The 14,338-nt window shown below is 42.5% G+C and overlaps 1 protein-coding gene across 2 annotated transcripts; it reads left to right on the plus strand.

Annotated features, from left to right (window-relative positions):
* The first annotated feature begins 2,743 nt into the window (after positions 1-2,743).
* Positions 2,744-13,278, plus strand: med16 (mediator complex subunit 16). 2 transcript variants are annotated; one of them, XM_038297239.1, is made up of 16 exons: positions 2,744-3,095; positions 4,500-4,681; positions 6,278-6,385; positions 6,494-6,663; positions 6,745-7,026; positions 7,103-7,252; positions 7,323-7,428; positions 7,501-7,656; positions 7,750-7,964; positions 9,412-9,618; positions 9,712-9,922; positions 9,994-10,127; positions 12,023-12,215; positions 12,654-12,870; positions 12,942-13,025; positions 13,146-13,278. In XM_038297239.1, exons 2-16 carry the CDS (start codon positions 4,543-4,545, stop codon positions 13,270-13,272), a joined length of 2,499 nt encoding a protein of 832 aa, XP_038153167.1. In that variant the 5' UTR covers positions 2,744-3,095; positions 4,500-4,542; the 3' UTR covers positions 13,273-13,278. The 2 variants fall into 2 exon arrangements, with proteins under 2 accessions (XP_038153167.1, XP_038153166.1); XM_038297238.1 differs by having other exon boundaries at positions 2,745-3,095; positions 9,994-10,136.
* Positions 13,279-14,338: the final 1,060 nt, after the last annotated feature.

Here is a 14,338-nt window from a genome sequence, read left to right on the forward strand (position 1 = left end):
CCTTTATAGAGCAGAGGAGCTACTGCTCATGTATGGTTGACAGTGCCTGCAAGCATAGATATCCATAATAAAGGCTAGATGTCTCGTCCGCGCTGCTGGCCAATGGGGGTCGACGTCCGCACGTGGCGGCCATCTTACCACAGGCAGCTCGCTCATTCGTAGCATTGTGTTTCAATGGCGCATGTACTGAAATAACCATACCTTCCTCAATTGTCTAACTATTCTCAAACTGTTTGGTTTGTTAAAAAAAAGTCAGACATGTAGTTGTGATACTGCGCACTTAGGAATAATTATAACCATGGAATTTCATATGAAAAGAACACTGAATAGAACATACAGGTGCAATAAATATACACATGCACAAGGTATTTATGTTAAATCAATATATGCTATTAAAACTCAGTGTACAGAATGGCAACCATATATATATGGTCCCAGAAATATATATATATATATATATATATATATATATATATATATATATATATATATATATATATATATAAATTGTATATATAATATATATATATACATAATATATATATATATATTGTATATATAATATATACACATATATATATATAATATATATATATTTTATATATAATGTATATATACAATATATATATATATATTGTATATATAATATATATATACAATATATATATATATACAATATATATATATATATATTGTATATATATATAATATATATATATATATATATATATATATTGTATATATATATATATTGTATATAAAATATATATATATATATATATATATATATATATATATATATATAAACACTTTTATTTGAGTGTGATTAATTATTTCACAGTCCTAATTTATTTATATTTACATAAATACTTTTATAATATAAATATTACTGTTATAATAAATTTGAAATACCGACAAAAAAGGCTTATTGTGTGGCAACCTCTTGGTGTAGAATCATAATCCAGGTTTCAAATTAAAGGTAACACTGTGAAGTTTCATGTAGACTATTCGGATTATATATCAGGGGTAATTACACAAAAGTTCCTATTTTTAAACCATTATAAAAGTGAAATTTATTTGCTATTAAAATTGGTACAATAGTCCCCTTCACAAGTATATATAGATGTAGCATGTTGAAATCCCCACCTACACTACTGTGATGGTATACACATGGAAGACAGAGATGAAAAAATGACCCAAAAAACATAGCTTGGTTAATGCCCTTTGAAAAGGACGGTTTTATTGTGTTTCTGTCGCATGTTGTTGCTCTGTAAGCCAAGGTTGGTTATTTTGGCAATGTGGTGCAGCCTTAACTTAAAAAACAAGGACACAACCAATGTTAACAGCGTATGGTGGTGGCTGTCTATGCCATACTGCGTTTCTCCGATGTGCTCTCCAAGCACAAACACATCCTCTGACCCTATCCTCTTCCGTACAATGTACACGACCTCTAGCACTTTGATGGGCTGTGATCGTCTGGTACATGAGGTCTGACGAAGAACCCACTCTGCTGCCCTGACTACCATCACTGTGCCTTCTGATGGAATCACCAGACCTCCATTGTTTTTTAACTTCAGCAGGTGGTAGCTCTGGTCCTTGATGGCAGATGCAGCATCTGTTACCAAGCTGGCACGGCAGACATCACAGGACAGCTTTTTCAGAGCCCGTCGCACAACAAATCCTGAAATAAGAGTTGGTATATTAAAATAATTTATAATAACCATGGGGAAATTAAGGGAACATTTATCTTTTTGGGCCATTGGGATATTAAGTCATAGCCCCGCTGTTCCTGTGTACCAGAGCCTGTATTGTACATACATCCACTAATTAACTAACGATTATCCCAAAAAACAATCATAATTTCTTATCTTAGATGTGAAAGGTGATCCCACTGGCTCTCGTTTTGACATTACGGCGATTGGAGCATCCGTAGGCTGCACAAAAGTCTGGCATCTTCCTATTAATAGACCCAGCAAATTCCTGTAACATAATGTAAGATCTTTTAACAAACCAAATCGATTGGAAATCATGCATTAATCATGTATAAATTCTGCCTCTTCCACTGATGTAAAGTTGCTGGTTAACGTTAGCAGCTAGCTAAACTGTAACGTTAGCTGCTAACTTACTAACTTTAGGTCTCACTTCGCAGCTTCTTGTTATTAGCCAGCTAACGTTAGGCTAATAACGAACATACAACAACACTCAGATTATTGTTATTAGCCAACTAATAACTACAACCACATCCACAAAGATTGTAATTTACACCAAAGATGAATTGTCATACAATCGTTATTGGTGTCAGTAAAACCTATATAATTGACTAATAGTCTCAGCCTTGATAACTTGCGCAAGTAGCCGTGATGCACAACTATGCTGCACGATCAAGTCATTTTTCGACAAGAAAATCTGCAATTTCGACATGTTCAAGCATCAAGAATTATAGCCACGTTCATAACGTTTGTAAGAAACCAAACTGTTTGTAAATCCGTCAAGAATTCAGTGAGATAAGAGTATTTGTGTTTGTGCTGATCACTCACCTTACATTAGGTACCACAGAGCACAACAGAAATCCTGCCTGTGGTAAGATGGCCGCCCGGTGATGACGTTTGAGACTCCGCCGTAAGACATCTAGCCTTTATTATGGATATCTATGCCTGCAAGAACTTGCTGAGGGTAAAACTTTCCCGGCGCAGAGGGCTGCCCACACCGCCTTTTCTGTAAAAAGCACGACTGTTCTAACCGGATGTGACGTATATTATGTCTAACAATTACGTTTAACAGAAAAAAGAAGACGCATCAGGACCATATCTGTTTTTATATTTTTGTATTTATTATTATTAAATGTGCTAATATGTTTTTGGCCAGGCAGCTGTTTGGGCAGCTTTAACTGGAGAGGAAAGAATTTACCGTGGTTTGGACCGAGGCGGATTGTTTTAAAGCAAAACCTGCTAGTTTTCAACTCCGCTCCATGAATGAAGTTGGTCTGAGCCTGGCCTGGTTCGGCCACTAATTTACACCATTTATTCTTCATTTTTTAATCGTGAAGCTGAAATCTATTTTTTGTTTATTCGTCTTTATTACGACGAATCAGTCAGGTAAGCTAACAAAAGCTAACAGGCGCAGAATTACTGTTTTGTACCGGTTAACCACCTAAATGTCACTTCTTCGGCTACTGGGCCTGAATATTGGTTAAGTTCAGCTGCATATTTTGGGTAAGGAGGCTGTATTGTTAAAAAAAGATAAAGAAAAACATCGATTACGTTCTAAAACTTCTTTAAACCGAATCAAGTTTAAATGGGCTAGCATTTAAAGGAGCTTCTACATGGATCAACATCTTTAACTTATTCTAAATGGTCCGATCATCAGATTGATTTAATATTTTAAATCCATTCTATTAATGTTTATTGGTATATATTGGTCTGTAGAATATTTCCAGGACTGAAAGAGTTCAGCTCCCATAAGGAAACTTTATTCAGATCGAATACATCACAACACACCATTCATTTGAATGAATGGAAAGAGTTGCTGAGGTGTTGAGATTTAAAGGGAAATATTTCCTTTGTCCTTGATGCTCATTCTTGTTTTTATTTGTCTCACTAAGACGAAATCAGAAAATATGCTTAATCATTATCAGTATTGTTATAATAATACTCAGTGACAGTATTCCAGTAAAATGGTCTGCTGATGGTGGGAGGTTCTGATCTGGTTCTGATCTGGTCCAAATTTAGAGTAATGATGAGGATTAAAATGTCATGAAAGAGCTAGAACAGACGCCAGAGGTTCTGAAACATTGATGAGCGTCTTTCATAAGGACTGATGGTGTTATCAGGCAGTACCTGAAGCATGCAACTACAGCCAGTCTGATGGTATCACACTGAGGTGGTTGTGACCCCTTCTTCATTACACAGACTCTGCATCACACTGACAATACCAAACCAAAACACTGTCTATTTGCACCATATATATTTAATGCTCTAAACTTGCACCATGTTTTTTTTTCTTCCACACTGTTTAAGTTTGATCACTGCTGCATTTTATGCAATGGAAAAATGATCTAGAAATACGTAAAAATCCCTTAAATGAAGTGTATTTACCCTTAATTTGAGTAGGTAAATGAGATAGAATGAGTATTTTTATTCTTTAATAAAATAGTTAGATAACATACACTTGAAATGAGACAATGCAATTGTGTTTTCTTATTTTAAATGTAAATTGTCTTGTTCCATTGGCAAAATGTCTCTTTTTAAATGCACTTATTTTAAGAAAAAATTAATTACCTAGCTGGTGATTTTATTTTCCGGTGCGTATACAAAAATTACAAAAGTTCTAGGTTCTTGATAACCAGTTGAGAGGAAAGTGAAATATGCTGGTTTGTTCCCAGTATATGGGAGAACTAAACAACACCTGGAACATCTTTTAACCCAGAACACAATGTTTAGAAATGATAAACTGATCTGATCAATAATCTAAAGCCTAAAGAGCCGTGCCTGTTTCCCCAGGTGAGTCGTCCACCTGCCCTGGTTCTTCTTCTTTGGTTGCATCATGGAGCTGGCTTATGTGTGTGAGTGGGAGAAACGTCCAAAGAGCACCCACTGCCCATCCATCCCTCTGGTCTGCTCCTGGTCCTGCAGGAACCTGATAGCCTTCACCACAGACCTGAAGAATGACGACGATGACAAAGGTACGCAGAAACCACAGAGACACAAATTCTTTGAGTGGATATTATCACAAAATTATGAGGTTAACAATCAGAGCTGACCGCCTGCCAGAGGGCTTAAAGCAATGCATCTGAAAAAGAAATTACAGAAATCCTAAAAAAGTTTCCACCACCCTGAATGTCTCTTTGTAGTTCAACTGAGGGTCTCTACCAGGAAAAATCAACCTTTTGGGGTTTTTAACTGTTATAATGCTTCTAATTCACCTGGCCCATCATCAAAACCGTTTCAAAGGGGTAATGTGCTTGATTTATTAATGTCTGAGGAGAAATCCTCATGAATTAAGTTCCCTGAGCAGCAGCCCCCCCCAGTCCTGGAAAAACGGAAGGCCGTAACAAGTTTACAAAGAGTAGTTATCACACACACTCCTCTAGGAAGCAACCACCTTAAATAAGTGCATTCTGTTCAACAAACACAGTTGTTTAGTGGCTAACCTCACAGTGACAGCAACTCCTCCTTTTAGTTGCTTTTTTATGTCTAAAATGTTTTTTAGCAGCTAAAGGTTCCAAAGCTTTGACTATGTTCAGCCTTCCTAAAGAGGAGCACCACAGACTACTCCATCATGCAAGAAGCAGTTTTCATTATATACACACGTAAAGTTGGATTAAAAAAGCAGAATGGGACTTTTAAGTTACGTTCACACTGCAGCCTGAAGTGACCCAAATCCGATTTTTTTTTGCCCATATGCTACCTGTATCTGATATTTTCATGACAGTCTGAACAACACAGATCCGATTTTTTCCAATGCGACCCAGGCCACTTGGCTATGTGGTCCTGAATCTGATATGTATCTGATCTTTTCAAATGCGACTTGTGTCTGAACGGCCAGGTCACATTCATCTGACCTGAACGCCGTTAATACCAAAGGTCACTATTCTGGGTCTCGCTATGAAGAAGCGGCAAGAAAAAAAAACAACCATGGCAACAAATGATGCGGAGAGCAGTATTTATGCTTAACCATATTGAAAAGATTGTGTTTTATGGTTGGGATAGATCGCTAGATGCGCTCCGGCAATACCATCCATCTTTACTTCCATAAAAACAGAGCGCACTGGCCTGTGACGTCATTGCGTCCTCTACTGCGCATGCGGGACACTTGTGTTGTATGACTGCAGTTCCCACAGGAGATCGCATAGAAGTCGCATAGAAGAACGGCAACGCAAAAAAATTGGATTTCACAAAAACTTTGGAATTGGGCATCAAGGCCTGCAATGTGAATGTAGCCTTAGACAACTGTACCATCCACCTGATTTCTACATTCCCAATCAGTTTCAATGCGCTTGAATCTAGGGTCTGTGGACTTTTTATATCCTCTTTATGTCCGAGTTGGGACCAACTTCTGGTGTTTACTTCTAACACTGATGGGAAAGATGGCGGAATCTGAAGGATGTTGGTCTGGAGTTGATCTGCTGTGTTTTTTTAGCGATAGTAGATGGTGACCGAAAGACAATCTCCAAATTCCTCAGACTTCCTCCAGAGCCCCACAAAGACCCAGAAACAGCCACAGAATTTCCCAGAGATCCATTCAGGCCTATTTAGGCTCCGCCATGTTTGTCTTTCAGATGTCAGTCACATGATCCACATCATCGACACCGAGCACCCCTGGGACATGTTCTCCATCAACTCTGGCCACAGTGAGGTCATTTCCTGTCTGGAGTGGGACCAGTCAGGTAGGTTTGCAGATGTCAGCTGGTTTTCCTGCTGGTGGTCAGGTTATATTACTTCTAGGTTCTGAAGGTTTCTCTTAACTGAAGCCCTGTTCTTGTCGGGTTCTGAAGGTTCTCGGCTGCTGTCCGCTGATGGTGACGGTCAGATTAAGTGCTGGTCCATGTCGGACCACCTGGTCAACAGCTGGGAGTGCGCCTTCTCCAGCTCTGTGGATGGAGATCCCATCGTGGCTCTGAGCTGGCTGCACAACGGTGTCAAACTGGCCCTGCATGTCGAGATGGTGAGGTCACTTCCTGTCAATAATTGCCAGTGGGTTAATGCGGAGCGTTGAAATCCTTCATCCTGTCTCCTCTCATTTTAGTCTGGCTCCACCAACTTCGGGGAGAAGTTTTCCAGGGTGAAGTTCTCTCCGTCTATGACTCTTTTCGGCGGGAAGCCGATGGAGGGCTGGTTGGCGGTGACGGTGAGCGGTCTGGTCAGCGTGTCGCTGCTGAAGCCGGGCGGCGCTCTGCTGACGGCCAGCGAGAGCCTGTGCCGGCTGAGAGGCCGCGTGGCCTCGGCCGACATCGCCTTCACCGGCGGCGGGAACATCGTGGTGGCGGCCACCGATGGCAGCAGCTCCTCCCCGGTCCAGTTCTACAAGGTGAGAGGGAGACGGTGTTTGTTGCTACGGTTACCTGCCTCTTAGGAGAGCTAAATTATTTGCTGTGTGCGTTCAGGTGCAGGTGAGCGTTGTGAGCGAGAAATGTCGCATCGACACCGAGCTGCTGCCATCGCTGTTCCTGCGCTGCACCACCGACCCCATGAGGAGGGACAAGTACCCGGCCGTCACCCACCTCAAGTTCCTGACCCGGGAGAACTCGGAGCAGGTGAGCAGTGCCAGTAGTTAGAGACGGAGGTGGGCGGGAGCCAGCGTCTGATGGCTGGGCTGTGTTTCAGGTGTTGCTGTGTGCGTCCAATCAGAGCGGCAGCATCGTGGAGTGCTGGTCGCTGAGGAAGGAGGGACTTCCTGTTAATAACATCTTCCAGCACCGCTCTCCAGTTGGTAAGAGAAGCGTCCTGGGTACACTGCTGGTGATGCAGAGCCCCATCCTGACCTCTGACCTTCTGTGTTCAGTGGGCGAGAAGCAGCCGACCATCCTGAAGTGGCGCATCCTGACGACCACCAGCGACCTGGAGCGCGTTTCCACCATGGCTCTACCCAAACTGCCCATCTCCACCTCCAACACCGACCTGAAGGTGGCCTCAGACACCAAGTTCTTTCCTGGGCTCGGTGAGCAGACAGAGCAGAACCACCTGCCTGAAACCATCTCTTAGCCGCAGCGTCTGGTCCGGTTCTAAGAAACTCGCCTGTTCTTGTTCCTAGGTCTGGCTCTGGCCTTCCACGACGGCAGCATCCAGATCCTCCATCGCCTCTCCCTCCACACCATGGCAGTCTTCTATGGCTCCTCCTCCGCCCAGCGGCCTGGAGACGAGGCGGCTATCAAACGGCAGAGGACCGCAGGTCCCGCCCTCCATTTCAAGGCCCTGCAGTTATCCTGGACCTCATTGGCCCTAGCTGGAGTTGACAGCCACGGAAAGGTGAGGAACATCTTCTAACTACTGTTAAAGTGAGAAGGATTTGTCCCCTTGGAAGTAAAGGCTGTAGCGCCCCAGGGGCCTTCTCACCGGTTCTTTTCCTGGGAGCAAGTTAGTTACTACTCTTAACTCAAACTCGTTAAAACCATATAAAAAAGGACTATAAAAACAGGAGTAAAAAAGTAACAGAGTTTATTCCAGATCAGGTCGTTACAGGACAGAGAAAAATGATTAGAGCTATGCACAGCTGTGGTCTCAAAAATCACGTCCGCAAGCGTCCGGCAAAGTTTGAGCCCCGAACAACGTCATCTCCTGCTTCTTATACCTTCTGAGTCTGTGTTGCATCATGTGGATGCTTAGCTGTCCGTATCAGAAACTGACACGCCATCCATGTCTTGAACTCCATGCAGGTTGCCTCTCTGTCTCAGGGTTACAGATACAGCAGCTCTCCTATTAGACCGGCTCCAAGATGAGCCCATATCCTGTGTATTCTTAAATACACGAAGGCTGTCTTGATTAAATGACCTCCGTACACACCACGACATCCACAATGTGAAGGAAGGCCTTCTGCTCTGTCTAATCTGGCTAACAAAATAACAATGCACATGATGTATAAATAATAAAACCTAACACTACTCTATAACAAACTAAAAACTCTTGTTCTCCAGCTGTTGGAGACACAAGGCATTGTGGGATATCTTGGTGCACACAGCCCCAACCTGTACCTGTACCTATGCAGAAGAACCTGAGCTGGGAATGTGAGCAGATCCAGCTCAGTTAAACCAATAATAATCTGAACCTCATCAACACTAAATACTTTGAGACATCATGTGGACCTCGACAACTGTCAATATTAGACATTTTAAGATAAAACTTTTTCTTTAAAGGTCCTATTGCTTTTTTTTTTAAAGCCGATTTATTCAATCATTGCACGCAGCTACAGCTCACACTGTACGACAAAACCGCAGGGTTTCATCGTACAGTTTGAGTTCACAGCTCACGATGTATGTTCTCCCACTGTGCGACCTGACTCTCTGATGCGATCTACCTGCTCACACTGTACATCTAAAAACCACGTCGGACTCAACAATCGGACTCAACAATCCTTCACTGAGCGATTTGCTCAGTGAAAATCAAACATGTTTCATTTTCTCACGATTCCTGATCGGGAGGTGGTCTGAAAGGCTGATCGCCCCTCGTTACCCCCTGTACACGACACGATGCATGACGCACAATCAGGCTGAAAGTCAGACTGATCAGAATATTCTTGCACGACTGGAAAGTCGGTCCGAAAAGTGCAAAAAATCTTACAGTTTAAGGCCAGCTTCAGCCCTTTAAAGGTTACCTGTCGGCAGATGTATAGTAAAATTATAGATCTAGTGCTTCAGATTATTAATGTGAAATAACCTGAATCCCTCTTCTCATCACCTCTGTGCTGTTTGATCCTCAGCTCCACATGCTGCGAGTGTCGCCCTCTATGGGCCAAGTGTTGGACATGAACACCACACTGCGCCACCTGCTGTTTCTGTTAGAGTACTGCATGGTGACGGGCTATGACTGGTGGGACGTTCTGCTGCACGTTCAGCCCACTATGGTCCACAACCTGGTGGAGAAGCTGCACGAGGAGTACATGAGGCAGAACCAGGCGCTACAGCAGGTCAGAACACGCTGTATGGAACCGTCTGTTAAATCAGGTGCGTTAGTCTCCAGTTTTTTTTTTCATCGATTTGGGATCATTTCTCTCTCTCAGGTTCTGGCGACACGCATCGTAGCCGTCAAGGCCTCCCTCTGTAAACTCTCCACGGCAACGGCTGCGCGAGCGTGTGACTTTCACGCCAAACTGCTGCTGATCGCCATCAGCTCCACCTTAAAGTCTCTGCTCAGACCTCACGTCCTCAACACGCCCGACAAGAGTCCAGGTGACCGACTGACGGAGATCTGCGCCAAGAACACAGACACAGGTAAGAGGGGCACCCGCTGAGAACGGCATCAGGTGGCGGCCTCGGCTGATCTGAGCATCATGTCTCCTCAGACATTGATAAGGTGATGATCAATCTGAAGACGGAGGAGTTTGTTCTGGATGGACCTCCTCTGCAGTCGTTGCAGCAGCTCATCCAGTGGGTGGGAGACTTTGTCCTGTACCTGCTGGCAAACCTGCCCAACCAGGTGAGCCAGGTGGGTAAGAACACACAGCAGGTGTAGCCAGATTAATCCTAAAGGATGGAGGACACCATCTCAGATAAACTGAGGCACACAAACGTTAAATCTTCACAGATGAACAGCAATCCTCACCAAAACTAAAACCCTACAAAAGAAAAGCAGCTGTTACGTCTCATTTCTAGTCTTTATGGATTTTCTACCTTGATCCGGTTTTCATTACTGTGTTCTTGGATCAGTAGACACAGGGACAAATGAAGCTGATTCTGATTAAAACCTTCATATAAGGGGAACCATATAAACTGTCAAAGCAATGGACACCTCCATTTAATCTTTTCGATCCAACTTCCCTCCCTGCAGCAGAATAATTTTTAAAGCAGAACTGAATAACCTTTACACTCTGGCTCCTCCTGTTACAATTTGAGAATTGCTGCCATTAAAGGACTGCTAATAGTTCAAGCATTTTTGTTTTTTTAATTGTCATTACACAGTCACAAGTACAGAGCAACGAAATGTACTCTCTGCATTTAACCCATCCCCTTGGGCAGCAGTGGGCTGCCATGGTGCGGCACTGGGGAGCAGTGTGGGGTTAGGGGTCTTGCTCAGGGACCCAGAGTGGCAGGCTGTGGGAGTGGTGCTTCAACTCAGAACCTCAGGATTCCAAGCGCCACGACTTAACCACTAGGCCGCCACTTCCCAAAGCAGGCATTAAGCCGGGCGTACACTGTTGCACGCAGCTGCTGCTCACATTGTACGACTATATGATCTCACAGCTTGTCCAAACATTACAACTCTTGGCAAATTTACTAAAGTTACACAGTACCATCTAGCAAAAGCAATAACTATATTCAGCATAGACATGATCACATACAGCTAACTTTAATTATGTGTCCAACATCAGCAGCATCGCCAGGTCTGCATGTGTTTTTCCATCCTCCTCTTTCTTTTAGCGCTTTCGTCCAGGGAACACTTTGCCCTGGTTCACTGTGTGTGCGCTCTCTCTGGGTCAAGATCCTATTTCCTTTTTCTCTAGCAGACAAACATTTCCCTGCTATTTGGTTCTGCCTAACAATCCTTAAGCTGGTAAAGGTAGTGCTGCCCGACTATTACTTTAATAACCGTCTAAGCTCTGATGTGTGATTGCATGTAGGGCTGGGGGAATAATTGCATTTGCAATATAATCGTAATTTAGAAAAACAGAATTTTATTTTAGCCACATTAAACTTAACATGTGTAAGACGCTAAATTTCTCCCTCCAGGCCTTTAGGTGGCGGTAAGACGCTTAAATTGGGTTTGCCGCCACACTGAAAGATAGAGTTAAAGCTAGAATGCAGATCCATGCATTATAGTAGAAATAAGAATTTTTTCATGTAAAGTTTACAGTGAAGTCCTGCACCGAAGGACTCTGGGTAAGTAAGCTTTCAATGTCCTGAAGAAACTGGAACCCTAGAGTGAAAAAGCTACATGCTTATGCTAAGTGCAAAGGAAATTTACAATAAAATCACAATATTGGTTGAAAATAATGACAAATTTATAATCAATTAAAAAATAAGAATTTATTTTCTATTTTCTGATCTCTGCAGTATTTAGTTTACCTTGTTTTATGATTTAATTAACCTTTTTTCCCAGCATATTATTTGAATAAATGTCCGTGCTTATTAGATTTCCCCTAAAAAAAAAAATTTTATATAGTAAATTTTATATATAGTAAACTTTTTGTAAATAACTCTTTCCATGAAAGAAGATAAATTGCAGTTTTTTTGAAAACGTTTTTTTCTTAGATTTGGTATCGAGTTTAGAATGTCATCCCTAGAACTAGGTAGTTTACAGTTTTAGATCCTGCCTCCCCCTCAGGCGCTCCGTGGACTCACCCTGTTCCTCCCACGTTCTTCTGTCTCCTGCAGGGCTCCATTGTGCGGCCCGGTTTTGGCTTCATGAGAGACGGGGCGTCTTTGGGAATGCTGAGGGAGATGCTGGTGATGATCCGGATCTGGGGTCTGCTGAAGCCCGGCTGCCTCCCCACTTTCACGGCCATGTCAGACAACCAGGACAGCATGCAGCTGCTGTTCAGACTGCTCACCAAGCTGTGGCTGTGCTGTAAGAGACGTAGTCCTGATCTTACACAACACCTTACCAAACACTGCAAACACTGATCTAAAAATAAGTAAAGATTTCTTAAGATAGGTGAAATTGATCTTGTTTATACTATGGAATGAGTGGTTTTGCCCTTAGAATTAAATAATTACATGTAATAAACTTGAAATAAATTCATATTTTAAACATAAATCATCTTAATTTTATTGAAAAACTGACTTACCCATTAAAAACAATGGAAAATAATCACATTCCAGAAAAATGACTTGGAGAGCTGTAACATAAGTGATGCATTTAGAGACACTGGGAAAAAAACATGTTTACAGTGAATAATAGTTCTGTTTCTACTTATGGATTTAGTTACATCACCCAGTCCTCTTTTACTTTGAGGTACATTTTGATCTGAAACACCAATAGCTAACCCCCCCTTCTGTCTGGCAGCTCGGGAGGATGGCACCTCCCAGGAACCTGACGAGAGCCTAATAGACGAATGTTGCCTTCTGCCCAGCCAGCTGCTGGTTCCCAGTATGGACTGGCTCCCAGTGAACGATGGGATCATTGTGAAGCTGCAGGGTAAGCTCCCCCTCCGGCTGCAGTTTGGAAGAGCCTCATCGCTGCAGGTAGTGGGAGGCACCGCCCCTCTGGACGTCTTCACCAGGTAAAGCTCCCCTGGCAGCTGTAGCGGAACGTCATCAAGCTGCAGACAGACTGATCTTTGATTGTGTTCAGGAGTCCCGGAGCTCAGAAGATGGACAACCTGCGCTGCATCCACATGGGCGTCAGTCCCACCGAGGAGAGTAAAGTGTGCACCAGGTGAGTCCGCAGGAAGTGACATCACTGCATCTCAGTTATCCATCATGGTTGGCATGTTGGAAGCAGAATCTGCTCATTCTGAAACGTCACCTGTAATGTGCTAAACTCCTCCCCCTCCAGGTGCGGCTGTGTGACGATGCTGCGATCTCCCAACAAGACGAACGCCATGAAGCAGTGGGAGCAGCGCTGGATCAAGAACTGCCTCTGTGGGGGTCTGTGGAGGAGGATCCCGCCAACGTTCTCCTGAACCCCCCCCCCGTAGAAGGGGGCCAGAACCTGACGACCTGATTACTCCTGTGAGGCTGCAGTGCCCCCGTTTCCTGTAAATAAAACCTGTTTTTCTAGCAAAAGTATCCAAGTCTGTCGTCTGTAGGTGGAGGTGACCTAAAAAGAATTTACCCCTGACCTTAGTTTTATTTTTAATGGTTTTAATCTTATTTTGTGTGATGAATCTGAAAAAATAGTGAAAATATAATTAAATGAGATTAGAAAAATATAGTGAAATTATAGGAAAAATATAAAAACAAAGCTCCTAAATGTTCTGATGCAAACAGTTTGTTTTTGAAACCACATAATTAGTGAAAAAATGTAAGCAGATGCGCCCCTTTATGAAACTGGAGTACTTCTCCCTAAATATCCAAATTTTTTATTGTTATCTTCAAATGGAAAGATCCTCGTACCAAAACCAACCTGACTGTCGCATAAAACTAAAGTTTAACTTCTTAGCATTCAATAAAACTTCTGTCTGCCCCAAATCATCTCCAGCAGTACACCATCCCCACAGTAAAACATGATGCTAGCATCATGCTGTAGTAGCAGCACGGCCTGGAAAACTGATTCCAGTCATAATAAAGCTGGATGGTGCTAAATACAGGAATATTCTGGAACAGAACCTGCCAGTCTGCCTGTGATACAAAGTGGGACAGAGGTTCTTCCAGGAGGACAGTAGCCAGAAGTTAATCACAAAAAAGTTTGGCAACTTTCACAATAAGATTCAAAGTAGTCAGAAACTAAAAGCAGAATAAATGCAAGATTAAATGAAATAAAAAAAATATCAGAATTAAAAGAAGAGCTTTTGGCTGGCCTAGTCTGTGGGTCTCAGTCAGGCCAAGTTGCCACCTTCAGTTTTATAATTTGCATTGGGCTAATCAGCAGATCTTGATCTCAAGGCTCTAATAGAGGTAAAAGGATGTTATTATTCAGAGATAAAGACAGATGTCTGGCTATGCAGAGCTCTACACTAAAAAAAAGTAATGCAATCGTTTTTGGTATTTACTTCATCATATTTAGCTACTTTAGCGCAATTGTTCTAT

This window comes from Cyprinodon tularosa, unplaced genomic scaffold (genome assembly GCF_016077235.1).
Source record: "Cyprinodon tularosa strain WSP-4 unplaced genomic scaffold, ASM1607723v1 ctg385, whole genome shotgun sequence".
Lineage (NCBI taxonomy): Eukaryota > Metazoa > Chordata > Actinopteri > Cyprinodontiformes > Cyprinodontidae > Cyprinodon > Cyprinodon tularosa.

Bases quoted from the DNA above. Each gene is read 5' to 3' on its own strand.
- med16 (XM_038297238.1), top strand. From the start codon at position 4,543: ATGGAGCTGGCTTATGTGTGTGAGTGGGAGAAACGTCCAAAGAGCACC. The intron at 7,027-7,102 runs GTGAGAGGGAGA...GTGTGCGTTCAG, and splicing joins CCCCGGTCCAGTTCTACAAG to GTGCAGGTGAGCGTTGTGAG. The intron at 7,965-9,411 runs GTGAGGAACATC...TTTGATCCTCAG, and splicing joins GAGTTGACAGCCACGGAAAG to CTCCACATGCTGCGAGTGTC.